At 51.3% G+C, this 24496-nt stretch overlaps 2 protein-coding genes across 10 annotated transcripts; one reads left to right on the top strand and one right to left on the bottom strand.

Moving 5' to 3' along the window:
* The first annotated feature begins 495 nt into the window (after window positions 1-495).
* Window positions 496-3424, top strand: INKA1 (inka box actin regulator 1). 2 transcript variants are annotated; one of them, XM_072650820.1, is made up of 3 exons: window positions 496-714; window positions 1710-1931; window positions 2569-3424. In XM_072650820.1, exon 3 carries the CDS (start codon window positions 2602-2604, stop codon window positions 3370-3372), a length of 771 nt encoding a protein of 256 aa, XP_072506921.1. In that variant the 5' UTR covers window positions 496-714; window positions 1710-1931; window positions 2569-2601; the 3' UTR covers window positions 3373-3424. The 2 variants fall into 2 exon arrangements, with proteins under 2 accessions (XP_072506921.1, XP_072506915.1); XM_072650814.1 differs by lacking the exon at window positions 1710-1931 and having other exon boundaries at window positions 499-714.
* A 656-nt stretch (window positions 3425-4080) lies between these two features.
* UBA7 (ubiquitin like modifier activating enzyme 7) lies at window positions 4081-24496 on the bottom strand. Of its 8 annotated transcripts, none has more exons than XR_011976480.1 (25): window positions 23768-24384; window positions 23456-23624; window positions 23174-23308; window positions 22734-22840; window positions 22237-22327; window positions 21991-22123; window positions 21500-21597; window positions 21026-21172; window positions 20744-20926; window positions 19690-19797; window positions 19162-19242; window positions 18542-18697; window positions 18124-18289; window positions 17377-17573; window positions 16921-16985; window positions 16423-16606; window positions 16161-16235; window positions 15181-15370; window positions 12928-13007; window positions 12746-12838; window positions 12113-12304; window positions 6760-6861; window positions 6192-6331; window positions 5576-5675; window positions 4081-4290 (listed from the first exon to the last, which is right to left on the bottom strand). XR_011976480.1 is itself a non-coding variant. In XM_072650789.1 (24 exons), the coding sequence occupies exons 2-24, from the start codon at window positions 23600-23602 to the stop codon at window positions 4158-4160; spliced, it is 3003 nt and encodes a 1000-aa protein (XP_072506890.1). In that variant the 5' UTR covers window positions 23603-23624; window positions 24400-24496; the 3' UTR covers window positions 4081-4157. The 8 variants fall into 8 exon arrangements, 5 of the variants coding, with proteins under 5 accessions (XP_072506890.1, XP_072506874.1, XP_072506866.1 ...); XR_011976490.1 differs by having other exon boundaries at window positions 6192-6286; window positions 23768-24382; XR_011976492.1 differs by lacking the exon at window positions 5576-5675 and having other exon boundaries at window positions 6192-6286; window positions 12113-12451; window positions 23768-24385.

Genomic DNA, 24496 nt, shown 5'->3' with positions numbered 1-24496 from the left:
TCCTTCTGATGAGGGATGCCGGCACCCGAGCTGTGTGTGCCTGGAAGGAAGAGAGATTTTGACAGGACATGAGGAGAGGGAGTGTATTTTGTGAAGGATGAGGAGGCCCGATGTTCTAAGTTCTATATTCCAAGTTCTCTTCCAAATCTGACATTATTCTCTAGGTTTTAAATTCTGACGTTCAAGTGATTCTCACCAGCCCAATCACTGTTCCAAATACCCATCCACACCCCCAGGAGCCTCTCCCACACATGACCTATCCCACAAAAAACTCTGGTCCCATCACTTTTGGGGAGTGGGGAGGACAAGCTCAGGAAAGAGAGGGTACAATGGGGGGAGGGGGTCACCATACTGTTCCCCAGGGCTAAGTCTCCCGATCCTTGCCTCCAGCTGGAGGCGGGGGCTCCAGTTACAGCCCCCCTCCTCTCCACTCTCCCCACACTTCCCTGTCTCATTGGCTGACTGTGGGAGGGGCGCGGCCTGGGCTGCAGCCAGATGTTGGGAGCAGCAGGAGGGAGGGAAAGCATAGCCGGCCGTCCTCCCAACTCCACTCCAGAGATTCCTGCCCAAGCCACAGACTGTCCTGTAGCAGCAGCTGCCTTAGTGGAGAGGGCCTGGGGGGGAGGTGCTGGCCCCACTTGGGGCCCTTCTCCCTAGTCGGGAATGCGAAGCTCCCGACTGGACAGCTTCCTGGGACAGTTCCGTCTGGAGTTGGTGAGCTTTCTGCCCTGAGACTGCAGACTTGGAAAGGGGGCACAGTGGGGAACTGTGGAGGGGCCCCTAGAAAGTTGGGGAACAGCGGGTTCCTTGTACTGAGGTGGGCTCTTAGTGGAGGGGGAGTCCTGAGGAAGCACAGACCTGCCCACCAGGAAGAAGACCTAAAATGGTTTCTGGGACACCCCAAGGCTCAGTTTCTCCTCCCACAGCCTTGACACCAGAATAAGACAGGAAGTAGCTGTCCCCACTCCCACTCCCTAGCCAGCTCACCCCACCATAGATGTATTAGAGGAAGGTAGTACCTTGAACTTGGCATCTCTATGGGTAGTATTTGAGGATGGGGGCTTTTTGCAGACACAGTTGTAGAGGACCTGTGGTCTTATCTTAGGTCTGTGTTCGCCCACACGTGTGGGGCTGGGGGAGGGGCACCCCAGCTGGCTGGAGCTGCCCTGGCAGATGGCTGGGGTTGGGTTTCGGACGGTTGGGGAACTTTGGGGGCTGTCCCGGGCATCAGGTAACAACATCCTGGCTGGCCGTACTTGGCAGAAGGCCTCCCTCCCCCTACCTTCTACATCTAAGAAAGGGAAAAAATAGCTTTTGAGCACAGAGAGAAACTGAGGTAGGCAGGCACCTAAGCCTACCCCAGCACCCACAGTAGCCAGAAGGAATTCACATATCCCACAGGTTCTATCTCAACAGCTGTGGTTTTTGTAGCTGACTGGAGGTGGGGGGTGGGGTGGGTTGGATGGAGGAGGGCTGTCTGCAGCCTGTTACGGGCCTGGGGGTAGAAAGGGAGGGGGGACTCGTTAGCTTGAGTGCGACAAGGGGAAGGGCAAAGAAGGGGAGGCCTTCTGATATTCCGGGGGCTACTTCCTCTCACTCTTGAGCCTGGATAGAATGAGGTTTGGAATGGGGGCTGAGACGGTGGCCCCCTGGGTCAAGATACCAGCCCCCTTACCATGCCCTGCCCTAGTTCCTTTCCTGCTCCCCAGCTCAGCTCAGCCCAGCCCGACCCATCCTGGCCCAACTTCTCCACGCCCGCACTCCGCCACCCCCAGGCCGCCTGCAGCGGGTGCTGACTTGCCTACTGGGAAACATGCTACAACCTGCCAGCCTGAAGAAAGCAGGGAGCCAGGAGGTTGGGGGGCCAGGCACGTGGCAGCTGCTGCGGGATAGGCAGAGTTGCGCGTGCCAGGGGGCCAGGCAGGGTTTTGGTAGGTGTCCCACCTGTTTCTGGTATGTGCTATACCAGAACATGAGTGCCCTTCATATCAGGAAATAGGTGGTAATGCCCCAAATTGAACATAGCTCTTGGGGACCAGTTCCCCCTTCCCTCTGAACATTTTCCACCGGCAGGAATATGCCCTTGCAAATCTGAACTTCTTCTGGGCTAATAGGAAAAGCTGGGATAGGGGAGAGGAGGGAACCTGGGAGTGTACCCAGCATAAAGCATAAGCACTGCTCCTAGAGGCAGAGGGTCATGTCCCTGGCCTGCCATGCCCCAGCTGTGTAAACTTAGGCAAGTCATTTTACCTCGGTTTCCTCATCTGCAAAATGAGAATACTTGTTCTTGCGTATTATAATGTAAGAACAATAAAAATGTTGCTGAAATTTAGTCTTGTCCAGTCTTTGCTACTAATTCATTTTATGGGCTAGCCATTTTCACTGCTCAGTGCCTCAGTTTCCCCGTATTTTAATATAGATCTCATGACAACCAACCCTCTTCAATAGAGCCTCCTATAAGCAGGCAGTGAGACCTCTAGCCGTTCCCTTCCTCTCTGCCTCTGCTCCCGCATCTCTAGAATAGGGAAGGTTGCACCCCACCACTTTAACTTTTGCTCTCTCCTTCAGCTGTGCGGGCGGGAAGAGCCAGGCTCCCCACGGATGCAGGGTCCCTCACAGCCACCCCCACCAGAGCCAGCCAACGGCCCCAGGCCCTGCCATCCCCCACGAGCCTCGGACGCCTCAGAAGCAGACTCAGCCTGCTGCCTAGAAGAGGAGGAAGAGGAGGGGGCTGCACTGTCCCCCTGTGAACGCACCCTGGACTGGGACTCAGGCTATTCAGAGGTGTCGGGGAGCACCTGGAGGGATGAGGATCGGCCAGTGCTCAGGAGGGTGGGCCGCCTGCGGGGCCGGGCCAGCCCCTCACCTGGACGTCGGCCCCGCCCCAAATCTACTTCGGACATCTGCCTGGAGCAGTGGCGGGGACTAGAGGCCGAGGACTGGACAGCCTGCCTACTGTCCCGGAGTCGCAGCCGCCAGCCCCTGGTGCTAGGGGATAACTGCTTCGCGGACCTGGTGGAGAACTGGATGGAGCTGCCTGAGGCAGTGGGGGAAGGGTGCCCGGCGGCGGCCCCCCGCTGGTTGGGAAAGCCCCACCACTTCTTGCTTAACCTCTCGGACCATCTCAGGCGCAGGCTGGGTGGGGGTGGGGGCCGGGGCGGGGGCCAGGCCCGGGGTTCCTCTGGAGCCGGGGCAGCCCCCCAGAGGAGCGGCCCGGCATCCATGGCCGCCAAGCGCCTGTCCTGCCCCCCTGCCCCTGGGTGCCCCCTCCCCTCGCCGGACCTTGCCTCAGACTTTACTCACTTCGCTGCTCTTATGAGGAGCCGCAGCCGCCAGCCCATCATCTGCAATGACGTCATTGGCTACATTTGACACCTCGCCACCCCCATCCCCAAGCACGGACAATAAAGGGTTTTCTATTAGACCCCGACTTCTGCCTTCCTGGGCCGGGAGCAGAAAGGGTTCGGGGGAGGAGCCCTGCCCCCAAGACTACCCAGTGGGTCTACCTCCGGCGCGGGGCACACCTCACGCTTAGAAACACGGGATTCTAGGGGTCCTCTCACTGTCCATATGCAGAAGCTAAGACCCCGAGGGGCAAGCGATTTGCCCCAGGTCACACAGAGGCTGGCCCTTTGACTCCCCAACGTGCCACATCGCAGCGTTGGTTCTGCAGAGCATTCCAGCTGCCTTTGAGGCGTGGCGCCAGGATGCAGGGACGGCAGGGACAAGGGGGCTGGCTCCATAGTTTAGGTGACCTACAAATTCGCAGATATTTCCCTTTCCTGGGCCTCAGTTTCTTTCTCTGGGAATTGGATTGGTTGATGTCTCAAGTCGTTTCCAGCTCCAAATCTGATTCGATGAAGGAGCAGAGCCAGCATGGTTACCAGGGAAGATGCCCGGCAATAACGCAATAGGGTAGCGGGGGAGACTGGAGAAAAAGGAAAAGAGGGGCTCCCTGTGGCAGCCCATTCCCTGGGCGGGAGAGGCAGGATCCGGGGCTGTAAGAGAGTCTGATTGGCGGGCAACATTTCAAGCAATTTTTTTTCTGATATCCCATTGGCCACCATCACCTGGACCTAGTTAATGCTTCATCAACTGTTTTATTAATGATTCTGGCGCTCGGAGCTCAGCTGTGTGTCTGTCTTTGTGGTTTGGACTCAGTAGAGGCAGTAATGCAGTGGGGGGAAGGTAGTGTCCTCCTCTTCGTCCTCACAACCTATCTCAAACACCAGTTCCTTTTGGCCCACCTTCGGCTCCTTGCCAGTCACCTGATGCACCAATTCTGTCACCCTGTTGGGGAGGATGGGTGGGCAGTGGAAGTCAGGGCCTCAGCCAGACTTGGGAGAGGGAGCAAAGAGAAAGAGTTGGAGTTGGGGGCCCAGGCAGGGGGGCGGTGAGAAACAGGAGCAGCTCAAGACAGGAAACATCTGAAACTATTTTAGGAGGGAGCTAAAGGCAGAGAGGCAGGAAATGGGCCATTCTCTCAGAGGAACAGCCCTGAGCAGCAAGCAGGGTGGGGATCTGGCCCTGTCCCCAGAACCAAGTCCAGGACCTGCAGGATGGAGTGGGCAGATGGATTGGGGGATGCTAGTTTCTTCCTGGGCACAGGCAGGACCCTAACTCTGCTCGTACCTAGCTCCTTCCCAAAACATTTCCCTTCCCTCCTCCCACCTTCTACAGAATCCATTTGGCGGCTCCATTTGGTTACAGGAAACTGCCAGGGAAGTGTGAGGGGCCCCTTTGGTGAGGACAGGGAGGGAAGGAAAGGTCGTGGCAATGGGTCAGCTAGTGATGGGACCCCTAGGGGGCTTGCTGTTGTGACACTGGCTTTATCATGCCTCTGCTATGTAGTAACTGGGTGACATTAGGCAAATCACTGAACCTCTCTGGTGCTTGGTTTTCTCCTCTGTAGATGATGATCTCTCAGGTCCTCTCCCGCTTCACATCCAGCAACATTCCCTACTCTTGCTCCCTGACTCACACCCGGATCCTTCCGGTGCCCCCTTCCCCAGCCTCAGTTCCTCTTTGGTGAAAGAGGCATGGCCTGGCCACAGAAAATCCTGTCCTTCTGGCTAGAGGCCAAAAGCGAGGGGATCCAGCCTCTCCTTCTGGCTAGAGGCCAAAAGCGAGGGGATCCAGCCTCTCCTTCTGGATCCCCTGGGCTCTGACCCTAGCCTCTCTGTGGTGCCCACCCTCAAATCATACAGACCCAGCCTCTCCTGGAAGGTGCCTCTCACAGCCTGGAGGTCCGTGCCTATTTCAGTTGCTCCCCTGAGGAATCTCTTCCCTGGTCCCCCCAGTGCTCATTCATCTCACCCCCTTTCTCTCCTTCTCCCCAAAGGGCAGCCTGACTGGGAAGAATTTCTCTGGACTTAAAAGCAGTGCCTTCCTCTCTGAGCAACCTCCAAGCTGGGACTGAGCTAAGACCCAGAGAAGACTGAGGATGGAGGGAATGGGCATTTATCTATAGGGCCTACTATGTGCCCGGGCAGCTAGGTGGTGCACTGGATAGAGCACCAGTGCAAGAGTCAGGAAGACCTGAGTTCAAATCTCACCTCAGACACTTGACACTCACTAGTTGTGTGACCTTGGGCAAGTCACTTAACCTCAATTGTCTCATCCTGGGTCATCTCCAGTCATCCTGATGAATATCTGGTCACTGGATTCCGATGGCTCTGGAGGAGAAGTGAGGCTGGTAACCTGCACAGCCCTCCCTCACTCAAAACAAAGTCAAGTGCGAGTCATGTCATCATTTCTTTGATGGCATGGTCTTCTTCGGCAACGAAGGATAAACACACATCTCATTTGACCCGCACAATAACCCTGGGAGATCAGTACAATTGTCATCATTTTACAGATAAGGAAATTGAGGCAGGCAGAGGGGAAGTGACTTGCCCAGGGTCATACAGCTCATATGAGTCTGAAGCTGAATTTGCATTCAGGTCTTCCTGACTCCAGGCCCAGGATTCTATCCTTTGTGCCACCAGCTGCCTCTGAAGAGCATGAGGAGCATCTCTTATCCCCCTGGGAAAGGGATACTGGGATTTAAACAGCTACTGGAACAGACAGGAAGCTGATCTTCTTTTATACAGGAGAACACAGGGTCAGCAGAGAGTGAGAACCCTGGGGGTACCTCAGAGAGGAGAGGTTGGAGGAGGCCTAGACCCCCTCTCCTCCAGACTGGACCTCACCTGAGCTGGAGGTTCTGCTGGTCCTCTGGCCAGTTCCTTGAGTACAGGAGATAGGAATCCAGCAGTAACATGGTCACTGGAAGGTTGTAATTCTCCTGGGGGTAATGGACACAGGCTCTGCTGAGCCCTAACCTGGCCCCCTACATGTGGAGGAATCCATGGGGTGGGTTGGAAGCCATAGAGGTCACTGGTGGGGTAGGTAGGGGCAAGGTGTGGGGAAGAGACTCTTTTAGGGAGAATCTACTCTGTGGGTTCGCTCCCAGGAGGAGAAGGAAAGAAGAAGCCGGGACCATTAGGATCCTAGTCTGTGGGCATTGAAGGACTGGTCTGCTGGAGGGATGGAGAGGATGTATCTAAACTTGGGACAAAGCACTGGAGGTAGGGGAGGATCTGAGCCCCTAGACAATGGGGTCCAGTCTTCTAAAGAGGGACACATCCCAAGTCCCTGGGCAACTCATCCATTCTCCATTTGGGGAAGGATAGAAAGAAGTCCATTGCTAAGGGCTTGTGCGGAGGCAAGGGCTAGGTGACTGTATGAGATCTGGTACACAGGCAGGGCTAGACTCACCTGGAGATAGGTGAGCAGGCCCTTCAGGGTCAGCTCAGGCTGACCTGGGGCAGGAGCAGGCACTGTCAGCCGGTCCCAGCATGTCCACTCCATATCTCGATACTGTTGGGTGAGCAGAGGTGTGGGTGGCAGCAAAGTCTACAGTGTAGACTCTCCACCAAGGCAGGACTCTTTCCTTCTGGGTTGCAGAAGTAACAGTTAGGGCTGAAGAACCAGGGCCCTGTCTCCGACTTTAGAAAGGGATAGAGTTGGACAAGAAGATATTCCCTGACAAATTCTTTGCTTCTTAGATTCCCCGGTTATTAAGAGCCTGGCTCAGGGGAATCTTTGGAAACAGCAGAAAGAAGGGAAGGCAGCCAAGGAGGAAGAGAGCTGGAGCCCCCTCCTCACCCTGCTTTCCCACACTGGACCTTACCTGAGCTGAAAGTTTTGCTGCCTTAAAACCAATCTGTGTGAGATTAAATTCATCTTTCCCATATGCCCACTACTCTTTCTGACTTTTCAGTTTCTCTCTGTGGCTTCACAATTCACTCAGTCCCTCATACTGGAGTTATCTTTGACTTTCCTCTCCCTCACTTCTCACCTCCAATCATTTACCAGGTCTTGTTGATTTCAATTTGGCAACATCTCCCACCTCTATGCTTTTGCCTTGGCTGTCTCTCATACCTGAAATGCCCTTCCTCCTTACTACTGCTTCTTAGAATACCTGATTTCTTTTTAAAAACTCAGATAGGTGCTCCCTTCTCCATGAAGGCTTTGCTGACCCTGCAGCTGCTAATGCCTTCCCCACAAATTATGTTAATTTTGTGTACATCTTGCATATTATTCTACAAATACATATTGGCTCCCCTGAGAGAATGCTAACTCCTTGAGGATAGGGACTGGCACACAGAAAGTGCTTAATAAATGTTTGTTGTTTGAATATCTTCTGAATTTATCTCCATTTAGACTGACACACTGAGGTACACGCCTTCCTTACTATTGCCTTAGATTACTGCGACAATCACATCGCAGGACTTCCTGCTACCAGTATCTCCCCCCATCCTTTCTTCCGCAGCCAGAATAATCTTTTTAATTTGTAGATCTTGTCATATCACTCTTCTGCTCATAAACCTTTACTGGCTCCCTACCTTTTGAGTAAAGTTCAGTTTTCCTTGTCCTCTACAGGAGCCCAACCTACCTTCTCACATAGTCCAGCCAAAGAGGACTTTTTGCCTTCACCCCCACTCCCCCAAACACCTCCATACCTTCACCCCAGCTTTTCCCTATGCCTGCTGTGCCCTCCGACCCCTGTATGGTGAGTTCCTATTTGTTCTTTAAAGATGAATCAAACTGCCGCCTCATTCAGGAAGCCTTTCCTTATAGTCCAGGCTGGCATTGACTTCAGGCCTCACCCGACACTTTGTAGATCTTAATTGTATGTTGTAATTCTCTGGGTCTCATTTTTTGGTAAAATAAGGGGGAGGGTCAGCTAAATGATATCAAAGGTCCCTTCAGACTTAAGATCCTTTGACCCTAAATGTATTTCCTCCCACCCTGAAAGGCCAGGAAACCCAGGCCTCAGAACTGCTAGAGGAAGAAAAGGCAGTTCTGGAGTGGGGATGGGGAAAGGGCAGGGGAAGGTGGGAGAGAAAAGGGGGAGAAAGAAGCAGAAGAAGGCTGAGGGTCCAGGAAAAAGGGATGTTCAACGGAGGCCTGGCGTGGTCAGTGTTCCTTGCTCCTCCCTCTCCAGGCCCAGCTCCTCAATGGGGCCCGTCACAGGACATGGCTGTGGGGGCCATTTCCACAGGAAAAGGGGCTGCTCCGTCACGAAGGCTGGGGGTGGGGTGGGGGTCAGGGGAGCTTCCTGAGGAAGTAGGGAGGAGGAGCAGCTGCAAACCTTAGATAAGGAGCATTACTCCTCAAGTCCATGGTCATCCAGCCAGCTCAGCTTCTGAGCTGCTAATCCTTAGCTCCCCAGCCTGGTGAAGGGAGAGCATTCCCCTAGAATGCCAAGAAGGGACCTGCTCCAGGGCTGTCCAGGGACATCCCTAAGCGGGGCCGAGAATCAGGACACAGGATGGTCGGGCTCTGTGGTTAACTGGCTGTGTAACTTGGGACTGGTTCCTTCCTCTCTTGGAGTCTCAGTTAGATGAGGTGACTTGAGTTCAAAGATCATTCCCTATAAGATTCCATGGTTCTCAGATTTCACATTTATGTGAGCCCAGAGAAGAGATCCTAGGATTTAGAGTTGGATGGGACCCTGGAGCCCACCTGAGTCCAACACACTCATTTTGTGGGAGAGGAAACCAATGCCCAGAAAGGAAAAGGAACAATTAGGAGTTAGGAGTCAGGAGAGCTGGGATTAAAAAGGGAGGGATCTTGGGAAGAGAGAAGGGACATAGGAAACAGTGAGAAGGGAGTGGAAGAGAGGGATTGTGAGAGGTGACTGTCCTGGGGGCTCCTACCCTGGTCCATCAGAAACTCTAGTGTCCCCATAGAATGATCAGATCTAGCCCTGAGGCTGGGTCCAATCTGGAGACAAAGAAGGCCCTGTGTGTGGGGGCAGGAAGGGGGCCCTAGGTTGCTCCCTCCTAACCCTTGCCCTAGGCTTTATACAAAGACTCTCTTTGATGGGCTTGTAGAACTGAGGGGACATGAAGGAATGAGGACCCCAGGAACAGATAACAGTCGGTCCCTGTGCCCCTGACTCTTCTCACATACTGGGGGGGGGGAGGGGAAGCAGACAAGCCCTTCTAGTATTTTGGACTCCTCCCTTCTCTTTCTCCCTCTTCCTGCCTTTCCCATTCCCTCCTGCCTCTCAGACCCTGTTTTTCATTAGCTTGGTCTCATGAGCTAATAATCACTTCCAGACCTTAGTGCAACTGGGTTCCCTCTGCCCATCCCCAGCACACGCATACATGCACACATGTAAGGACACATTGAAACAAACAAGGGCATGAACGCACTTGCAAGGACATACATGCATCCATGTACTCAGGTATATGAACACAGATACCACCCAGAGGGACTCCCTTGAGGCAAGGCCAGCCGAAAGGCTCCCATGGACCTGGAACTCTGTTCTCTCATTTGCCCTGGGCCCAGGCATGGAAGCTGGAAGAACCAAGTTCTATTTTTTCCCAGGCCCCAGAGCCCAACAGCTGGAAGCAGCGCCTTGTCCAGGCCTACCTAGTTCCCATCCCCTCTATGGGGTAGACTTGGCTCTGACTGAACCCAGAGAAAGTCTCAGGCTCCCCTGTTCGTCCCTCAGAAGGGCTCCCTAGGGAGGAGGTCTGAGGAGGGGGCTGACTGCCGGATGTCTGGCTACACTAATGAGTTAAAGCTGCAAGCTCTCCCCCCCACCACCCACAGACCCCATCGGGTCTGACGGCTGCTTCCTGTGTCTGACAGTTCCCAGCCTGCTGCCCCCATCCCCCCGGCCCCAGCCCTTGTTCCCCACTCTGGCCCCTCATCTCCTCCCACCCCAGCCTGGCTCCCTTCCCCAAGCCCCTGGCTCCCAAACAGTCCCCCCTTCTCTCCTTCTCATCCCTCCCAGCCCGGTTCTGTCCTCCCCCTCTTCAATCCTCACCCATTCCCCCACCCTCCAGCTTCCTAACCTCCCTCTATATACCAGTTCAATGAATTAGACTGGCAATTCGAACCCTTCTGGAAGTCTAGGAGGGAAAGGGGGAGAGAGTGAACAGGGGCTGGCCTCTATTCCTAACACTCAGGTTTGAGGGAAATTCAGAGTGCATGGACAGAATGCCTCTTCAGTCAGGGATGGGGATTGGCCCAGGAGGGATTGTACAGCTGGATTCTCAGGGAGCTTCCCGTGGGGTCCCAGTGTTCCCAAGATGCCTCTTGGACCAGGCCTGGAGTTCAAGAATGAGCTGAGCATGAAGTGTTTGGACACTAGGTTAGAGACAGGGATAGGGACCTTGGCACGATATATTATAGTTAGGGACAGAGGGGACACCAGAAGTCTTCCTATTAGGAGAGAGGTTTCCTGGTGGGCCAAGAGGAGATGCTGTTGGGGCAGATGAACTTTATCTAGAGTGCACAACAAGGCCACACGCAAACTGGAATGTGTGTGTGCATGTACATGTGTGTGCGCATGTGAGTGTGTGCATGTGTGAGTGTATGTGCACGTGTGGATGTGAGTGTGCATGTATGTGTGTATGCGTGTGAGTTTGTGTGTGCATGTGCATGTGTGGATGTGAGTGTGCATGTATGTGCATGTGTGCGTGTGTGTGTGTGTGTGTGGACATCTAGAGAGAAAGAGGGAGGGAGGGATTGGCAGGGTTAGGACACTCTTGGCCCAGAACAGCCAGGGCAAGTGTTAGCTCTCTTTAGGCACTTTAGGAAGTTTGTGAGTCACCCACCAGCTAGAAGATTTAAGAGCTGGAAGGAACCTTAAAAACCTAGTCTGAAGCTCCTCTCACTTTATAGAAGAGGAAATGAGGCCCAGAGGAAAGAAGGGACTTGTCCAAGATCCATAGCTGAGATTCAAACCCAGGCCTCTGACCCCTAAACCAATGTTCCTTCTGTGGTACCTGCTGCCTCACTCGGTGCATGAGAATATTTTTATATGCCCCACAGTCACTTGGACCTTTGCGCTGGTAATTCTGTAAGTGCTCATACCCTTGGAAAGAAAAGCCTACCAGCCCCCCAAAGCGTCCTGTAAGAGTGAAAGAAGGGAGTGAGTCACTGGGGATCAGAGCCAGGGAATCCAGGGACCTGGTGGAGGATGAGGGCCTCAAATAGAAAGCTAGGAGTCAGCTCAGCTGCTTCTGGCCAGATGTGGTAACTTCCCACCATTAAGAAAGGGTAAGTTAAGGAGGAAGCCTGGGACTGAGGGCAAAGGTTCCTCAGAGAATGAGCTGATTCATGAGAAGCTGGGCCTAGAGGCTCCACAACCCAGGACGGAATCACCCTTGGACAAGGAAGGAATGGAGGTACATAAGGAAAAACTGAGATAACATAAAGGGCAGGGACAGCAGAAGGGACTGGGAGACATCAATAGGGTCTGGACTGGGGTCAGAAGGAAGACTGAGTGAACGGCAGACAAAGAATGATCTGTAGGAATGGGGGAGGGAGGGGGCAGGGAGGGGGCCAAGGTCTGAGTCAAGATAAGAGAAGGGGACCAGATGAAGAACAGGGAGACCGACAGGAACAGGGTTGACAATTAGGACCAAATGTAGAAAGGGAGAGGGATAGGGGGAGGGGGAGAGATTACATAGATGTTAGTGGGGGGAGAGGGTCTGGGAAAAGACCAGAGGTGGGTAGAGATGAGTAAGAGAGTCAATTGAAAGGGAGGAAAACTGGAGGCCACAGGGAGAAGATGGCAGGGTGAGGACAGAGAAGGAATCTTCACCTGTTGGATACACGGGGCCTTGGGGATCCAGCGGCAGAAGTAAGGCACAGCCAGGTGTACTTGGCTATGGCGGTAGGAGCTAAGACAATGATGCCCCATCACCATCTTATACAGCTCCAAACCAACCAATCCAGCCACTACAGCAGTTGTTGTGGCTATGGCTGGGATTATCTTCCCTGCAATCTTCTTACTCTGGAGAGGGATGGACACGGAGAAGGGATCAGCAGCATTAGAGGTGAAGACATTTCAGGGATCAGGAACCCTCCAGAAAAATGGAGAGCACATGTGTCCATACTCTCCTATGGGGTGGAAAATGGATCCCTCTGTGTCTGGCTGGATCTGGAGAATTTAACATCCTCATTTAACTACTGTGGAGAGACTCAACACAACTGGTGTAGAGAATCATCATATCTTAACACTTTAAAGCTTGAGAGGACATTAGAAGTCATCTGGGCTCTAAACACCCCCATTTTATAGCGCAAGACAGTCAGGTCCAGAGAGGGAAGAGACTTGAACCAAGGTCATACAGTGAGGGAGGATTAGAACCCAGTTCCTCTGACACCAAACCCAATATACTTTTCACTGTAACCTGAGTGGATATGAGGACCATAGGGTGGAGGAGGGGTGTTCAACCTTGCTGCGGTCAGCGGGGGGGATTCCATAGTTCTCAGCCCGAAGGTTGGATGCAGCCACGATGAAATCCATGTGGAAGTTACTGTCATCATCCTGTGGAGAGTCAGTCAAAACCCAAAGGAGCCAGTCTGGTGACCCCAGTCCCGAGATGCTCAGTGTACTCACTGAGGCCTGCCTCTTACCTTCTCAAACAGCTGTGGCTCCAAGGAGGTTCCTGGCCATTTCGCCAGAGCGGAGCGCAGTTCTTCTACATGGTTGGAATCTGCAGTTGGGGAAAGAGAACAAAGAATGCCCTAAAGCTGAGCACCCAAGCCCAAGCCCAGAAGCTTCTCCGCTCGGCTGTTTTTTAAAAAATTTAATTCTATACTATTGAAGATGGCTTTTAAAAAAAGAAACAGCAATGATCAACACAAACAGAAGAAAAATATGTACATGGTTGGTGAAACTCATCTGTAAAAAAATTAAATTTTATGTTTTTATCCCCAATTACCAACCATTCATTTTTTTTATCCCTCCCTCCTTCCATTCTCCTTCTTGCCATCCTGGGTGGGGGGCAGGGGGAAGAAAAAAGTAAAACCCCGGTAACAAATAGGCGTAGCCAAACAAATTCCCATATTGGTCATGTGCAAAAACTGCATGTCTCTCTACCATGAGGTGAACTTCAATAGGCAAACAAAAGCCCTTGAGAGACAGAATGGGGGAATTTAAAAAAGGGGGGGGGGGGGGTCTGAACTTGGAGTCAGAAGACCTGAGTTTGAATCTTGACTAGGATGTTTCCTAGCTGTGGGACGATAGGTGAGTCACTGTTTCCTCACCTGTAATACTCAGGTGTTCAATTTTCCTACTACCTACCTCCTAGAGTTGGTGTGGGAAGGTCTGTAAACCTTAAATGAACGTTTACTAGAAATGAGCTGTTGTCATCATCATCTTAATATGATCAAGATGGAGTGGAGGAGCCCTGAGCTGGGAGTCAGAAGACCTGAGTTCTACTCCTGGTTCTGTGACTGAGGCCCTTCTGAGGGCTCAGTTTCCTTTACTGGTTTGCCTTGATGGTCACAGAGGTCTTTTCCAGGTGTGATGTGCTCTGATTCTAGGATTAATGATCAAAGCCCCTTTGTTATTTCTACATGTATGAGTCCTCTGAAAGAAAAGGAATGCTCTTTTGTAAACTTTGGGGTTGACCACGTGTTAGGTTGAATCATTCCGATTTCTTTTTGAAGTTGAAGGGAACCTTATTGCTGCCTGTCTGGATGGTGGGCTTCTGCTGTCGTTCATTCTTCCTAATACTAGTTAGCTCAGGGCCTGTTTCCTCTTTTGTAAAATTAAATGGTTCAACTGAATGAAATTCAAGATCTCTTTCAGAGCAGTTAGGTGACACAGTGGATAGATGGAGTGCCAGGCCTGGAGTCAGGAAGACTCATCCACCTGAGATCAAATCCAGCCTCAGACACTCACGAGCTGTGTTATCCTGGGCAAGTCACTTAACCCTGTTTGCTTCCATTCCCGCATAAACTGGAGGAGGAAATGATAAACCACTCCAGTCTCTTTGCCAAGAAAAAACCCAAATGGGGTCACAAAGAGTTGGACACGACTGAAATAACTGAACACCAACGAAACAGCAAGGTCTCTTTCAGCTCTAAATTCTATGATCCTACCATATAGGTGAAGCACTAAGCTCCCCAACTCCCACTGTACAGCGGAGATATCTTCTGACTGTTGAAAGTGGGTTTGCAGTTGCAGAATAAACCACTGAGTTTGGGCCAGAAGCAACAAATGAACTAATTAATCTCAATCTCTTTAGGCATGTTCTGGGACAACAGCTAACATTTTTGAGGGAGTAGAGAGAAAGCTGGAATGGGCCAAACTAATCCCAGGAAACTGTCCCGAAAGAGAATAATTTAGAAAGTTTAAGGGACTGTTTAATCTGGAATCGAGCAATTACATTCCCACTGTAATGACTTCATGTTTGCGTGTAGTTTTTTCTATTTTGTCTTTTCTTTTATCTTTTTAAACGAATCATAGAAAACTCTTTCTTGTGGTCTGAAGTATACAGATGCTCAATTTCTTGGAACAAAAATCAGATCAATACTCATTGCTGCTGGAAGGAGCCCAATCCTCTACTACCCCAATATGGCTCACCTCCTTATCTCTTCCCTTCCCAGGCCACCATTGCCCAATATCTCTATTAGAGATAGTCTCCTATTAGAGACTGTCTTGATTTCATGTTTAGAAAGCCATTACCTAGCAGGAAAGTGCCTGGCACATAGTAAGTACTCAACAAATGCTTGCTATTTGACCAAGTGATGGGCCAGAAAAGTGATGAACTAGAACTTCCCTCTCAAGTCCTAGCTGGTTTTCCCCATGGACAAGGAACCATGTCTTCCCTATTAGACTTGGGACTTCTAAGGGCAGACAAAGGAGGCATAAGCCCTTACCCCATTTTGCTGAGGCTTGTTCGAACTCCTGGTCATTGGCAAAGATGGGGGCGTGGGCCTGGAGGTGAAAGGCAGGTGCTGATAGTGTCTGAAGCATCACACGTAATTCATCGCGGTCCTCGGAGCCCAGCAGTTTATGGGTCTTGGCATATAGGTTGGCAGCTGCCAGAATATAATCCACATGGGTGTCCTAGGGTACAAGCCAGGATCAGTGGGGCCTAGTGCCACATGGATCTCTCTTTTGCCTATCTGATTGGATGTATGCATGTACTGAAGTACACGTATGTCTGCATATATATGTCTGCAGTGCATCGGTGCAAATGCTCACCTTCATTTGGATACTCTACGTGTCCATGAGCATGTATGTCCATACATAGCTCAATGTGTGTATGTTTTCATGTGTTCCTGCTTCCATATATTCCATACATATATACATGTATACGTATATGTATGTACATATACACTTGTGTACCCAGCACTCATGTATGCCTATAACTCTCCCACCTCCACTGCACATATCTAGTATGTACAAATTCTTTTCAGGTCTGTCTTTTCCCCTATTTGAGGGCAAAGATCAGATTTCTTACTTTTTTTGTCTCCTCAGTATTTAACACAGGGTTAAGTGCACATAGTAAGTGATTAATCAATGCTTGTTGATTGAAATATACCTAGTATGTGCACTTGTCTGTGTTCACGTATATGTCTGTGTCTGTGGGCCTATATCTATGTCTCTGTATCTCTGTATGGATCCCAGCATATCTCCCTTTAGGGGTCCCATTTCCATATCAATACCATGGCCTGTTCTTAACTCTAGACAGGTGGGGAAAAGGTGTGAGGCCCAGATCACAAATTCTTCAAGATTTGGGGAGGCAAGCATAGGCACTAAAAGAAGAGGTATGCTCTCCAGCAGTGATCAGTTCTTAGCTTCCCTTCCCCACCCACCCCAGTTCCTAAGCCCCAGCCTCCAAGGCCCTGCTCACCCTGCTGACGTCAAACTCCAGAGGCTGTGGACAGCGTTTGGTACCAGACCAGAAGGGCACTCCTTCTGTATTCACCTAGGGAGTATGGGCAGGGCTGAGTCTTCATCATGAGTGCGTTACTTTGCGAACGACTACTGACTCCTCCCTGCTCCCTCTGACTTCCCCAAACACACACACACACACACACACACACGCACACATACACACACATGCGCGCACACACACACATACACACACACACACGGGTTCCCTGCTTTCTTACCTTGTCATGGGGAAAGTACTGAAGAAGGTGGGCGATGCTATCATGGAAGCAATGTTGCCAGTGACCCCGGGCCCAAACTACACAGTCCCGCCAGCACTGTGGTGGGCTGAGGAAAGAAATGCTTGCTGTCTTCAGATAATCCAGGGTTTGTGGTCCCTCCATTCTCTCTAAGAAGTCTGGCTCCCTGGGAAGATAGAAACCTCAGTGTAGAATCCTAGGGCCCCAGTGAGTCAGGAACAGAGCCAGACTTCACCGGCCTTTTCACATGGGGTCTGAGCTCTGAGCTATTTCTCCCTCCCCCTTCATTCAAGTCACTGCCTTTGGCTCTGTTTCCACAACAGGCATTCTGGTCCCTATGTGAGGCTGTGGGGCTCTTGCAGTCAGAATAAGCACCATCTCCCACCCACCAGAGAACAAGGCTCAGTGCTACCCATTCCTGGGGATACCCTCTGTTGCTGCTGAAGACCCCATTTTTGTCTTCCACTGTCAAGGCCTTACTGTAGGTAGCGGTTAATCATCTCTGCTGGCAATCTGAACAGCCCTTCAAACTCATTCCGGGCCCACTGTGCCAAGAGAATAAGTGAAACAAAGTGGTTGGTTGGACTCAGCCTGGAAGAGGTAGGTATCTTAAACTCTGTCCACACTTGCTATCCCCCATTGTCCTAGACCCTTTGCTCCTGCCTTTAGACTGCAGGATCATGGAAGGGACCCTAAAGATCATCTGGTCTGACTCTTCCCATTTTCATATGATGAAACAGGCCCAGAGAGATTAAGTGATTTGCCTAGGGTCACATGGGCAGTACACAGTAGAGCAGGGTTTCAAACTGAGATCCTTGGACTCCAAGCACTCCATTCTACTACGATGCTCCCCCTGCCTTCTAGAGACCCTCTTGTAAAGAGGAACAAGGCTCAAGTTACAAGGAAGGTGAGGGTTTTAGGAAGTGAGTTAGTTACCTGTAGGGTGTGCTCAATGGTACTGGGAAAGTGGCGTAGGGTACAGACAGGGTACACAGTCTCAGCATCTTCAGACAGTGTGTTGTATGGCTGGGTCAGGGAGGGCACAAAGATGGCGGCACTACCTTGGGTACCTTGAGTGCCTGACTCTAGCATTGGCTTCATATAGTGGACACAGCGTTTGGATACATATTTACCTAGGAGTCAAAGAGTTAGAGAGTGAGAAGGCACCAGGGCTCAGGAACTGGGGACCTGAGAACTGGGGACCAGGGGCTTCTTGGTGGATACTTAGGGTACCAGTCTAGTATCAGTATACCAAAGGTCTCTCCCCTTAGGGCAGCTGGTGGTACAGTGAACAGAGTACTGGCCCTGGAGTCAGGAAGACCTAAGTTCAAATTTAGCCTTAGACATTAGCTGTAAGGACAAGTCACTTAACCTCCGTTTGCCTCAGTTTCTTCAACTGTAAAATGGGGATAACCATAGCACATACCTTGCAGGGTCTTCACTCTCACTAACCTCTAACTCAAATGTCACATTTCCTTCAATAATTTAAAAACAAGATTCTGAGAGAGGTTCCATGGGCCTTCACAGTTAACCTAAACAGTCCAAAACACAAAGGGGGAGGAATTCCTATTCTTTCTGGTTCTTAGTTTCTTCCTCTTCCTCTGTAAAATGAGGAGCCTTGGACTTGATGCTTTCTAAGGCCCCTTCTAGGTCTAAATCCTACCCCCAGTGAGGATGACCTACGGGCCTGGAAGCTGTCCAGGGCACAGACCACACCATCAAGGCTGGAGAAGAAGTTATCCCCAAAGATGTGTTCAGTGTCAGGGCCAAGTTCATTTGTGTGTGTTGTCACAGAGATAGTTGGGTTCATGCTTCTCACAGCTAGAGCTGCTGCTTCTGACTTGGGTTTCTGGAAGGAAGAGGTAGGAAAAACATAGTGGGATACTGGGGTGGGGTGCCCAGAGTTCCACTTTTCTCTGCCTAGCTGGGTCTGGGAACCAGGGGTGCAAGGTTGAGGAGTCCAAGGGAAAGGGGATAGAGGTAGCCCCTTTGGGGTGGAGGAAGTCAGGGTGTATATCTATATCTTAGAGAATCCCCCTCTCTCAAGAAAGTGGAACCTTGAGAAAAGGGATGGGAAAGAGAACTGAGTCCCCCAACTTACATTTAGGTCCTGTGACCGGAAGAGGAACTGCCTGCTGAGATTGGAAAGTTCCACAGTGTCCATGTCGGTGACAGTGACACCCCCGCCCTGCCCGGCTCCTAACCCCAGCATTGCAAAAGTCTTGAGCAGCTCACAGCCAATGGCCCCTGCTCCCACCTACCCAGGAGAAAACAGGCCTTATTGGAGCGAATTTTCCCAACTGACTGTTAGACCTCAGGTATTTTACCTATTCATTGTCTAAAATAAAGGGAGATTGTTGGACTAAATGACCGCTGAGAGACCACCTCTGAAATCCTGTGATTGACTCTTCACCCACCTCCGCTCTCCACGATCCCCTGACCTCCTCCAAAGCTCATTTCCTTGACTCCACCCTGCCTGGCTTTCCATGTCCTGCTCCTTCCTCCAGTGACCTTAGAGATGGCTTAAGATAGTCTCCCCAGAGTTTGCTGGGCTATAGGTTCAGGGATTAGGAGTCCAGACCCCTGATTTCTACTTCCCAACTCTGTTTGGGGCTGTCAGCATAGGGAGCTCACACCCATAACAGCTTGAAGCAACCACACTTCCCTCGAGGCTCAGGTTGGACTAGGGAAAAGAGAAGCCCCAGGCCCCTTCCTGCTCACCAGGAAATAGCGCTGCTTGCCCAGCTTCTTCTGGAAATCATCCCCAAACACAGCAATCTGTCCATCATAACGGCAATCTCTCTGAAGGAAGATTTGGGATGGGTATGGGGGAAACAGAGGACGACCAAAATATGACCTCTACTGCTTTTCAGCGTGGTGTAGTGGAAAGATTACTGATGAGGTGGCCAGAAGCTCTGGGATCCGGCTACCTCACTGCCTTGGCAAGGTTTCCTCATCTGTGAAATGGGCACAACCTTCCTAACACGGCTGTGGCAAAGCATGTGCTTCATATACAGCGCTAGATAAATACCAACTGTTCATACTCAGCACATATAACAGAACTCTGGTCACAACTCCTAATGGCCACTGCAGTGATTTTTCTCAGTTTTGGGTGAAACCTGTCCCTGGCCCCCCACTAGATCTGGGGTTCCTCAGGACTGTTTCCTTCTTTCTATTCTGCCCTCCCCTTCTGACCCCAGTCAGACCTTCCTTTCCACCATCCCTGCCCCAAACCCCTGAAGTACTCACTGGGGCACATGCCTCTGGTGTCAGTGGGGGTTTTCCATCTTCTGGAAGACATTCAAGAGCATCAAAGTAGAGCCACTGGTCCAGCGGCATGAACTTTCCTGAGGCTGCCTGCAAACCCCACATTGTTAGCTACCCCTCTCCGCCAACCTCGCCCCTTCCACCCTTCTACTGGGTGCTCCACAGGAGCAGCTCCATTTGTCTCCCTTTCTAACAGCTCCTGGTCCTCTCAGTGTGGTGGAGTGGGGAAGAAAGCACAGGCTTGGACTCAAGACAGATCTAGGTTTGAGTCATATTAACATTTACTAGCTGTGTGATCATGGAGGCCATCAGCTCTCTGAGCTGTGGGTACTAAAGATACTAAGGAAGGACACCAAGAGTGCCCCAGGCTTTTTCCCAGGGTAGTCATAAGGAAAGGACTTTGGAAACTAGGCAGCTAGGGGGCATAGTGAATAGACTGCTAGGCATGGAGTCGAGAAGACTCAAATCCTGCCTCAGACACTGCTGTGACATTGGTTAAATCATTTCATCTATCTATGCCTCAGTTTCCACATCTGTAAAATGAGAGAGTTTGACTTGGTGGCCTCTGAGGTCCCTTCCAAGTCTAAGTCTATGACCCTATGGATGACTTGATAGAAACAGAATTAAAATGGGAGCTGATTCCACCGCCTACTCCCCACTCCCTCCTCCCACGCCATCTGGCTCCCCACCCATAGGAGGGGCATTGGGCACAAGGCTGCATTCACAGACCCTGGAATTAGATCTGTGTTCCAATCTCAGCTTTGCTGCTACTTGTGTGGGTTTGGGAAAATCCCTTCCTGTCCTCTGGGTCTCAATTTCTTTCTACGCATACTGAGGGAATTAGACAAAATGGTCTCTAAGATCCTTTAGATCTAGGATGCTACCAGGCAGCAGGAGCTCAAGGATATTTGAGGGCATAGAAGTCTGAGGCTAGGATACCCTCTGGTGGCCCCTTCTGGTCACTGCAAGCTAGTGGCTCACCAACTTTAGTCAGGGGGCTGCCCTGGATTCTCCCCGCCAGCTCCCTGGCTCTCACCTTCAGCATCTCTTGGGCAGCCATCCCGCCAAATAACGAGTTGATGGGGCTCAGGTCCCCTGTGCTAGTCATAGCAAACTGCTTCACTAGCACCTCATTGAGGGGCTCATTCAACATCTTGTTGTCCTCTCCCTGAAGGGGTTCTAGGCTCTGGGCCAGGATCACCAGCTCATTTGCATCCCCCTGCCCAGGAAGAGTAGCTGAGAGAAAACTCTTTGTGCTCCACCCAGCCCCAGATCTCCCTCCAATCACCAAGGTTCTGAGGGTGCCTGGGGAACTCACCAGGTGCCAGGGCCTGGGGAAGCGGCCAGTCTGAGCCTGGTACTTGTGCAGTGCCAGGAAGGCCTTATGCAAGCAGCAGGCACGCTGTGTCCCTTGAAGGCCAGCTGCCATGATCCTGGGCTGGTACAGGGATAAGGGCAAGGCTTTCTAGAGATGGGAGGAGGGGACATCTCACCTTTATCTAGACCAGAACTTCTCATGGCATCAGCCACCCCCACCTTTCCCTCAGTATGCTAAGTCCCCGTGCTTAAGGACTTAGTTCTCAGGGTTTAGAATCAGAGCATTCAAGTTCAAATTGGGAGTCAAACTCAGTCATGTGACACAATGGGACTAAAAGTTCACTCAGGTCCCTCCCAGATCCAAATCCTATTATTCTATGATTCTTTGGCAGAGGAAGGGCCTGTCACTCACCCCTTGCCCCCATTCATAGTTGCCAGGCTCCCTGACCCTCACTCCTTTACAAGAACTACTCACATAGGAACGAATCTGAGATCTCTTGACCTCTGTGATGACTCCACTTCGGAGGTAGGGAGAAAAGTCCATGGTATTCCCAATCTCAAGCGTCCATTTGTCTGCCAAGTTTTCCACCACCAGTCAGCACAATGCTTGACCCCAGCCCACTGCCCTAGGAACTCTGTTTTAGGATTATCTTGGCTTTCTTTCCTGATGGTTGAGAGTACTATCCTCTAGAGGCCAACAGGACAGAGGGGAGATGTGTCCGAAGGTTGGCACCAAAGAACTCCCTGAGAGTAGGAGCTGTTCCTGTTCAGACTAGCGGATCCCTAAGGATAAGAGACTCTCCTTTTAGGTTAGGGGCTCCATAAAGATGGGGGCAAGATTTGGTACCTTCCCAAGAGTGGGAGCTGACTCTGCCCTATACCTCATACCCTTCCTCCCTCTATCTTCATTCCCCAACTTTGGGACGTTTTCACACTCAACACACACACAGGACTGGGACAATTTACCTCGAACCCGGATGGGCAGAGGATCACAGTCATTGAGCTCTGTCATGCCCTCAATGCCAGAGAAGGTCACCCAGTCCCCATCCTGGAAATGATGGCCGTTTTCTTCAAGAACAGTGAGTATCCCAGGAGAACCCTAAATATGACAAGACTCAGGTTGCCTATGTCAATGTCCTCTACATGGGGGGCCCTCAGGCCTCTCCTCCCCCTCGGCTATAGAAGTTAAGATTCTGGCTGGTTAACACCCACCTGGGAGACATGCTGGATGCCGTTCTCCAGGGGTTCAGCTTCACTAGGGTCATGGATGGTGAATTTCTCACCAAAGTCACAGAAAAGTTGCCTGGAAAAGAAGGAAAGCGAAGCTAGGGCCACTGAAGCAGCTCCTTTGAGAGGGTCCTTTGAGAGCCATGAGGCACAGTTGATTAAGCCCCTACAGTTGATGGTGCCCAAGGATGGGGAAAATATAGAATTTCAATACAGCACTCTTTCATGAGAAGCTCTCACTTTAGCTGTAGAATGGTGTAACAGATTTTCTCATGAAAAGTGCACTAGGAAGGAGCAAACAAAATGTGGTATGAAGTCTGAGGGTGAGATAATTAACAACGAAATCAAAGAAAGCTTCAAGGAATTGGCATCTGAGGTGAGTTTTTGAAGAGCCAGAACAGGGTAAAGGTTATCCCAGGCTAGGCCAGTATGGGGTTTGGAGCAGAAAGGAAAAAGGGGAATGGAACTTTGCCCTCACTCACCCAGCCAGGCCCCGAGTGCTGGCCACCAGGAAGCGCACCCCATGCTGGTGACAAAGGCTTCCCACCTCCAGCTGTTCTTCTAGTGTAGAGTCTGTCAGTACCACCACCTGGGGGTCCTTGGAACTGAGCTCAGAGCCTGAGCTGAGCAGGCCCTTCACTCCCATCCCACCTTCATGCTGACTGATGCACTTCCCTGAGATCCAACCCTAACCTCTTCCTTCCCCATTACCACCATAAGAATTTGGACAAAGATCCGCAACACAGACCAGAAGGAGTGGAAGAGGGGCCTGAAGACGAAGCCCTGAGATGGAGTGTGGGGGAGGAATCCCCTGGTCTTTTATGGGGGCGAGTGGGGGAAAGTTTAAAGGAAAAGCATACGCAAGGCTTGCCATTTGGGGAATAGACTTGCTAGTTTGGAGAACAAGGCAGGCCGGTGGTACCTGGAATCCTTGTAACACAGTCTCAGTGAGGGGTCCATCATAGGTATTGATGCACACATCACTGTTGAGCTGGGCTAGATGAGGCAGAGAGGCTTCGGCTCTATTTCGTCCTACATCCTTCTCTGACAAGAAGAACTGGAGGAGAATGTGTCTTGGGGTAGTGGTGGCAAGAGAGAGAAAAACACTCTTCCCCCCCTTAGCTCTGACCCCATACCCAGCTGGGATCTTCAGCTGGTACTGTCCTTTCCCTCACAGGTCCCTTTGGATCCGACCTTTCCTTACTTGGGAAGCAAGATCCATCCAGCAGGTCGGACTGGGGTCATGCAGAGTGAGTTGGCCCACTCCGGCCAGGACTAGGTTCTTGGCAATCTCGACACCTAGCCCCTTCATGCCAGACACCAGCATGGAAGACCCCCGTAGTCTCCTCATGGCATCTGTGCCCAGGACATACCTTGAGGGGTGGAGTTGTGGTCAGCTGATCAGCCTCCCCCTCCTGCTACCCAGCTCCCCTTCTGACAAAATGGTTTAAAATTTGGCTTCTTGACAACCTGTGCAGTCACATCCCACTCCACCCCCCAATCCTCTTGTACTTACAGCTGTCGGGAGTACAGTTGTCGATTGATATCCGAATATGTCTTGAGGTCACCCATACTCTTGTATTGACCCCCACTCGCTCAGATACCCAGCCAGACACTCAATTGGACAGAACCCTCACCCCAGACACCCAGTTAATCAAAGCACTAATCCCCAGACAAGCTACAAACCGCTGCTCACTATAGGCCCTAAGCTTCCAGAGGAGGCTCAGAATACTGAAAGCCAAGCCAAAGTCAATAACCCCACTCTTTTCCCTTTATTTCCTTTCCTAGGACTGTCCCGTATCCAGGAGGCTGCCTCAGTTCTGGAGGACAGGGCTCCCTTGTCCTCCACCTCAGGGATCTGCTCAGTTAGAAATAAAAAGGAGCAAAGAGAAAAGGTAAACAGGGCTCAGCTGTCATTCTCTGTTCCTTCCTCCCCTTTAATCTTCTAGGGAAACGAAAGTGAAAGCCTGAAAATGATTCTTCGGACCCAGTTTGCTTCCTTACTTTCCTTGTCAACCTGGAACTGCCCCAGTGCCCAGAGGGAAACAGTAGAAGAACCAACGCACTGCCTTCATTAGCCTGGCATTATTCCAGCTGACCACTCCCCTTTACATACTCTCTCCATTTAAGTCAGACTGGTTGACTTACCATTCTCCAAACTCTCATCTTTTCACCTCCACCTCACAGAGTCCCCTAGCTTATCTGCCCCAGCTACAGCTTCTCTCGAGTTCCCTAGCCACTCCTG

The sequence above is a fragment of the Notamacropus eugenii genome, chromosome 1 (genome assembly GCF_028372415.1).
Source record: "Notamacropus eugenii isolate mMacEug1 chromosome 1, mMacEug1.pri_v2, whole genome shotgun sequence".
NCBI lineage: Eukaryota > Metazoa > Chordata > Mammalia > Diprotodontia > Macropodidae > Notamacropus > Notamacropus eugenii.
This window is presented reverse-complemented; position numbering and strand designations above follow the sequence as displayed.